General features: G+C 57.8%; 1 protein-coding gene across 3 annotated transcripts in view; it reads left to right on the top strand.

Annotated features, from left to right (window-relative positions):
- The first annotated feature begins 3,129 nt into the window (after positions 1-3,129).
- MFHAS1 (multifunctional ROCO family signaling regulator 1) overlaps positions 3,130-6,626 on the top strand; it is a 68,817-nt gene continuing 65,320 nt past the window's right edge. For all 3 annotated transcript variants that reach the window (XR_009555316.1, XR_009555317.1, XM_060236960.1), the window contains exon 1: positions 3,130-6,400. Coding sequence is in view for 1 of the 3 variants with exons in the window: in XM_060236960.1 (XP_060092943.1) it covers positions 3,142-6,400 (3,259 nt within the window). In the remaining 2 variants the exon portion in view is untranslated. The remainder of the gene's footprint in view (positions 6,401-6,626) is intronic.

The raw sequence follows: 6,626 nt of genomic DNA, 5'->3' as shown, positions 1-6,626 counted from the left end.
GGATTGTTCCAGAGGTCACTAATTCCTAGAGCTGTCATAAACTGGAAACCTTTTGACAGCACTTAACACACACAAAAGTAGGTGTGCTAATACAGGAGGAGGACAGAGGAGGGAAAAAGAGAATTCTAGCAGGAGCTCCTTTGCATATTAGGCCACACACCCCTGATGTAGCCAATTCTCCGAGAGCTTACAGGGCTCTTCTTTAAGGGCCTACTGTACGCTCTTGGAGGACTGGCTACATCAGCGTGGTGTGGCCTAATATGCAAAGGAGCTCCTGCTAGAATTCCACCCCTGTACATAGCTACTCTAAATCCTTGATTAGGATTTCCCCTTCAGATCAGAGGGAGTTCCTTGTTACCAAATGCTTCAGTTCCTGACTCCAGGTTATTTAAAGTGAGGATTTCCAATGCTGTGACCGCTTCCAAGATCAAGGTTACGACGACCTTTCCCATGGAAGCCCCTTTAAGCCTGGGGGAAGGAAAGGCACTCCACATATTCCCAGAGCTTCACATAAGCACTTGTTGGCCTTAAGGTGCTTTCTTTGTATTTCTCCCATGAGATCCATGGAACTGGACAAAGGAAGCTCTGGCACTTTTCTTCCTTCCGCAGGTGACCAGGAGGGGGAGGAGTCTCAGCCAATAGAAGGAAGAGAGGCTTGGCTCAGTAGCTCTGCTGTGAGATTGAGAGAGCCTGGCAAAGCAAGCGCTGCCTCCCCTCTTCCTCCCCAAGGGACGAGCCTCAGCCAATGGAGAAAATAGAGGCTTTGCTCTGTAGTTCTTGAGCAACTGAGTAAGCCTTGCAAAGCAAGCTGTTATGCAGAAGGAAGCAAGAGAGAGGGAGAACGAAGCAGATGACAGCCAGTTGCTCAGGGGCCTAATAGGAGCCCTCCGGGGGCCTGATTCGGCCCCCAGGCTACATGTTTGACACCTTTGCCATAGAGTTTTCAAGGCAAAAGACATTCAGAGACAGTTTGCCATTGCCTGCCTTCGAGAGAGCCAGGTTCAAATCCCCAGTTGCCATGAAACTTCCTAGGGTGATCATGGGCCAGCCATTCACTGTCTGCTGAAACTTCACCTACCTTAGAGGATTGTTGCCACAATAAAAGGAAGCTGGCCAAACTGTGCAATGGGTGGTTTAAAAAATTGAACAAATAATATAATTTATCTACTGTGGTTTGTCATTGCTTGCCTCCACGTCACACAACCCTGGCATTCTTTGGTGGTCTCCCATTCCAAATACTAGCCAAGGCTGAGCATGCTTAGCTTCTGAAAATCTGATGAGATCAGGCTATCCTGTTTAGGTTTTGGGAATAATAAATTCACCCTCTCACAATGGCAACTACTGTCATCTTCTTTTCAGCTGATGATTCAAGTGGTGATGGAAAGTGCTGACAAGCTGCAGACGGCTTATGGCGACCTTGTAATGTATCAAAGGCAACTGATGTTTCAGAGCTGGCTTGCCACCGACTACCTCTGCATAGCAAACTTGATGTTCTTTGGTGGTCTCCCATCCAAATACTAGCCATGGCTGACCGTGCTAGCTTCTGAGATCTGATGAGATCAGGCTAGCCTGGACTCTTCTGGTCAAGATGTAAAGAGGCCTACTTGCCCTGATCCTTTTCCATTCTGAAGTGGCAACCCTAGTTTAAGAGACCCTGGCTTTGGGGGATACAGAGGGGTAAGCTGCAGTACTGTAGTCCAAGCTCTGCTCATGACCTGAGTTCGATCCTGGAGGGAGCTGGGCTCAGGTAGCCGGCTCAAGGTTGACTCATCCTTTCATTCTTCTGAGGTCGGTAAAAGGAGCACTCAGATTGCTGGGGGTAAAGCATAGATGGCTGGGGAAGGCAATGGCAAACCACCCCATAGAAACTGCCACGAAAACATCCTTATGTGACGTCACCCCATGGATTGGTAACCCAGTGCTTGCACAGGGGACTACCTTTACCTTTTACCAATTTAAGGGGAGGGGCAATTAAGACAAAAGAGATGCCAGCCTCCAGGTTGTACCTGGGGATTCCCCCCCCCCCATTACAGCTACTCTCCAAACAAGAGAAAATAGAGTTCCCTTGGAGCAAACTGATGTTTTGGAGGGTGGACTCTATGCTTTTGTACCCCACTGAGGTCCCTGTCCTCCCCAGGCTCTATTCCCAGATCTCTAGGAGTTTCCTAACATGGATCTGGCAAGCCTCCTCCCTCTCCCCCCCCCCCCCATGGTGACTGGTCAGAAGAGACCTGGCAACCTTAAGAGAAACCTCCTGGTGAGCCGCTCCCATTCATTTCAATAGCTCTTGAGTTGTGCCTGACCATTTCCTCAGCTCTTGAAGAGCCAGCTCGTTTACGCAGGTGCATTCCACACCCACCCACCCCACAGCCACCGAAAAGACCAAGTTCTAAAGAAGCTTCGCTGCGGCCGGAGGATCGCGCCCCCCAGAAGGCTCCCTTCCTCTACGAGCGCGGTGCCGCAGAGCTTCCCCTCCCGCCGCATCGAAGCCAGTCTAGCCAGCACACCGCTATTCCCAATCCTTTCCCAAGCGCAAGGAAATGGAGACTGCGAGCATGCCGGCGCGGGGGTGGGCTGGCCTGGGGTGGGGTTTCCAGCGGCCGCCCTAGGCGGGAGACGCTTGTTGGGGCCGCGAGGAAGCGAAGCGGCCTTGGCGCGGCTCCAGCCTCGTCGGCGCGCCCTTTCTTCCTCCAAGGGCGGCTCCTCCAGCCAAAAGCGCGGTTACGTGCCGAGGGGGGCGGTGTCGCGGCCGCCGCCTCCGCCTCCTCGGCTCCTCCCAGCCCCTGCTCGGGAGAGCGCCGGCGCCGCCTCCGCCTGCTGGGAGCAACTGCCCAGGAGGAGAGGGAGAGGGAGAGAGAGAAGGGAGGATGCTCTGCCGGGCGCGGCGGCGGCGGCGAAGGCGCAGAAGACGGGACCTGCCTGCAGCGGCCATGCCTTCCTCCAGCGTCGCCGCCTAGCAGAAACAGCAGCAGCCGCCGCCCGCAGCTCCCTCCATGGCGAGCGAGGCGGCCGAGCCCCTCGCTAAGTTCGCGCGGCCCGGCGGCCCGGCTGGCAGGGGCAAGGCCGGCGGCGGTGCCCGGGCCCCTGCGGCTTCTTCTGCAGCCCGCGCGTCCTAGGGGCGGCGGCGGCGGCGGCAGCACCATGGCCGAGACGGAGCGTCCAGAAGAGGCGGCCCGGTTGTGGCGAGACGCCGCCCTGCGCGCCAGGAAGCTGGAGCTGGCCGCCCAGGAGGAGAGCGGCCCCGAGGCTGAGCCCAAATCGCCGCCGGTCGCGCCGCTGGAGACGCTGAACCTGAGCGGACGCGGCCTGGAAGAGGTGCCCGAGGGGCTGTGCGCCGCGGTGGGCGGCAGCCTGCGCCGCCTCTCGGTGCGCCGCAACCGGCTGGCTCGGCTGCCCTCGGCCGCCGCCCTCCGCCACCTGGCCCACCTGGCCGAGCTCGACCTGAGCCACAACCGCCTGCGCTGCCTCCGCGACGACGGGCAGGCGCTGGCGCTCCTCCGCGGGCTTCGCAAGCTCAACCTCAGCCACAACCAGCTGGGCGCCGACGGAGGGGGGACGCTCCCTGCCGGCTTGGGCGAACTGCGGCAGCTGGAGGAGCTCGACTTGAGCTTCAACCGCCTGGGCCGCTTGCCCGAGCACCTGGCCGGCCTGCAGCAGCTCCGCGCCCTCGACGTGGACCACAACCAGCTGCCCGCCTTCCCCCCGGGGCTCCTGCAGCTGGGCGCCTTGGAGGAGCTCGACTGCTCGGGGAACCGGCTCCTGCGCGCCGTGCCCGAGGGCATCGCTTCCTTGCAGCGCCTGAAGATCCTCTGGCTTAGCGGCACGGGCCTGACCTCCCTGCCCGAGGGCTTGTGCCAGCTGGGCACCCTGGAGAACCTCATGGTGGACAGCAACGGCCTGCGAGCCCTGCCGGCTGGCTTCGGCAACCTGCAGCGCCTCAAGATGCTGAACCTCTCCTCCAACCTGCTGGCCGACTTCCCTGCCGCCGTGCTGGCCCTGCCCGGCTTGGAAGAGCTCTACCTGAGCCGCAACCAGCTGACCCTGCTGCCCAAAGACCTTTGCCAGCTCGGCCACCTCCGCACCCTCTGGCTGGACAACAATCGCATCCGCTACCTGCCGGACTCCATCGTTCGGCTTTGCCACCTGGAGGAGCTGGTGCTGCAGGGCAACCAGATCGCCATCCTGCCCGAGGGCTTCGGGCAGCTCAGCCGCATCAGCCTCTGGAAGATCAAGGACAATCCGCTGATCCAGCCCCCTTATGAGGTCTGCATGAAGGGCATCCCCTACATCGCGGCCTACCAGCAAGAGCTGGCCCATTCCCAGCCTGCCCTCAAGCCCCGGCTCAAGCTGGTCCTCATGGGACTGAAAAACGCAGGCAAAACTCTGCTAAGAAAGTGCCTCATGGAGGAGGAGGAGGAGGAGGAAGAAGAACTGGGACAGAGAGATTCCTCTTTAACTGCAGCCCGCAAGGATTTTGGGAAGACCCAACTGAAGGGATGCTGCATGCAGCCTCTAAGAGAGTTGTCCCGGCCTCGGTCCCCGAAACCACAGCCAAATCATCTCCCTATCATCGAGCAACCGGAGGCTTCGCCCCTGAAGTGTTCCCGTTTAGGATATAGCTCCAGCGAGCAGCAGGGTATGCTCCTCAGCCTGTCCCCCAAAACTGCTAGGCCAACCCAGCTTGGACGTTCTGCCACTGAGCTGCAGGATGTCGTCCCGCGGCCTCCACCCCCGAAAGCGAACGGGGAGATGCGCTTAGGGTGTTACGCCCTGCCACATGCCGCCATGCTACCGGCTCCAGCTGCTGCAGGGTTGCTGGGCGGCAGCAGAGGCATAGAGGTGACGGATTGGACTGCTGACGTGGAGAGGAGCTTGACTTTTATCGTGTACGAGCTGGCAGGTGACTGCAGCTACGACGTGATCCAGCCTTTCTTCCTTTCTCCTGGAGCCCTCTATGTACTAGTAGTGAACCTGAGCACCTACATGCCGCAATGTTTCTACCCCTCTGTGGGACACTTCCTTCACTGGCTAGGAGCAAAAGTGCCACATGCCGTGGTGTGCATGGTGGGCACCCATGCAGACCTGTGTGCCGAGCGGGAGGTGGAGGAGAAGTGCTTAGACATACACCGGCAGATTGCCTGGCAGGAGAAACGGGACTATGAAGGTCTCCAGAACTTGGCTCAGCAAGTTGACGAAGCCCTGGGGCAAGATTTTGACCTGCGGTGCTCCAGCCCACATGTCGCCTTCTACGGCGTGTCGGACAAGAACCTCCGGCGCAAGAAAGCTCAGTTCCAGTACCTGCTCAACCACCGGCTGCAAATCCTCTCACCGGTCCTGCCGATCGGCTGCTGGGATTGCTGCCAGGTCCGTCGGTTGAGGGAGAAGCTCCTCTCCGTGGCTGAGCACAGAGACATCTTCCCGAACCTGCACCGGGTTCTGCCTAGGTCCTGGCAGGTCTTGGAGGAGTTGCACTTCCAGCCGCAGGCTCGACAGCTGTGGCTCAGCTGGTGGGACTCTGCTCGGCTGGGCCTGCAGGCGGGGCTGACCGAGGACCGTCTCCAGAGCGCCCTTTCCTACTTGCACGAGAGCGGCAAGCTGCTGTACTTTGAGGAGCACCTGACTCTGCGCGAGTACGTTTTCCATAACCTGCCTAGGCTCATTGACATCCTCAATGTCTTCTGCCAACGGGATGTGACCGTCTTGCTCCAGAAACTGCTCGGGAATGGCCCTGCAGATGAGCTGAAGGCCACACAGCTCCATCACTATGTGGAAGGGTTCTTGCTCCATGGGCTCCTCCCCACTCATGTTATCCGGCTGCTCCTCAAACCCCATGTCCAGAGCCGAGAGGACCTGCAGCTCATCCTGGAGCTATTAGAAAAGATGGGACTCTGTTACTGTGTTAATAAGCCCAAATCCAAACCCCTGAACGGGGCCACTGCGTGGTACAAGTTCCCCTGCTACGTGAAGAACGAGATGCCCCATGCAGAGGCCTGGATCAATGGGACCAACTTGGGCGGACAGTCCTTTGTTGCCGAGCAGCTGCAGATAGAGTACAGCTTCCCCTTCATCTTTCCGCCTGGCCTGTTTGCCCGCTACAGCGTCCAGATTAATAGCCACGTGGTCCAGAGATCTGATGGGAAATATCAGATCTATGCCTACCGGGGGAAGGTCCCCGTGGTAATCAGTTACAGGCCTGCCAAAGGTGCCCAGCAACCAGATACTCTGTCCATTGCTAGTCACGCCTCCCTACCAAATATATGGACGGCTTGGCAAGCCATAACCCCGCTAGTGGAAGAACTGAATGTACTGCTTCAAGAATGGCCAGGCCTGTACTACACTGTGCATGTCCTCTGTTCCAAGTGCCTTAAAAGGGGGTCGCCCCACCCGCATACATTTCCAGGTAAGAGATTTTTAATTGAGCATAGTGTTCAAGCGCAAAGTCTGTGTGTGAATGCACATGGCTGCTTATCAAGTGTTAAGGTTAATAATGCAACTGCTTTTTAGTTGAGATTTGTGTTTATTGGCGCAGTAACAGAGTCCCATCTTTTCCAAGAGCTGCAGAATGAGCTGCAGGTCTTCTTGTGGGGATGAACACAGATAATGTGTGTGGGTGAATGCAGATGATG

Source organism: Heteronotia binoei, chromosome 4, assembly GCF_032191835.1.
Source record: "Heteronotia binoei isolate CCM8104 ecotype False Entrance Well chromosome 4, APGP_CSIRO_Hbin_v1, whole genome shotgun sequence".
Classification (NCBI taxonomy): Eukaryota; Metazoa; Chordata; class Lepidosauria; order Squamata; family Gekkonidae; genus Heteronotia; species Heteronotia binoei.
The sequence above is the reverse complement of the archived record's forward strand: the minus strand, read 5'-3'. Positions and strand labels throughout refer to the sequence as shown.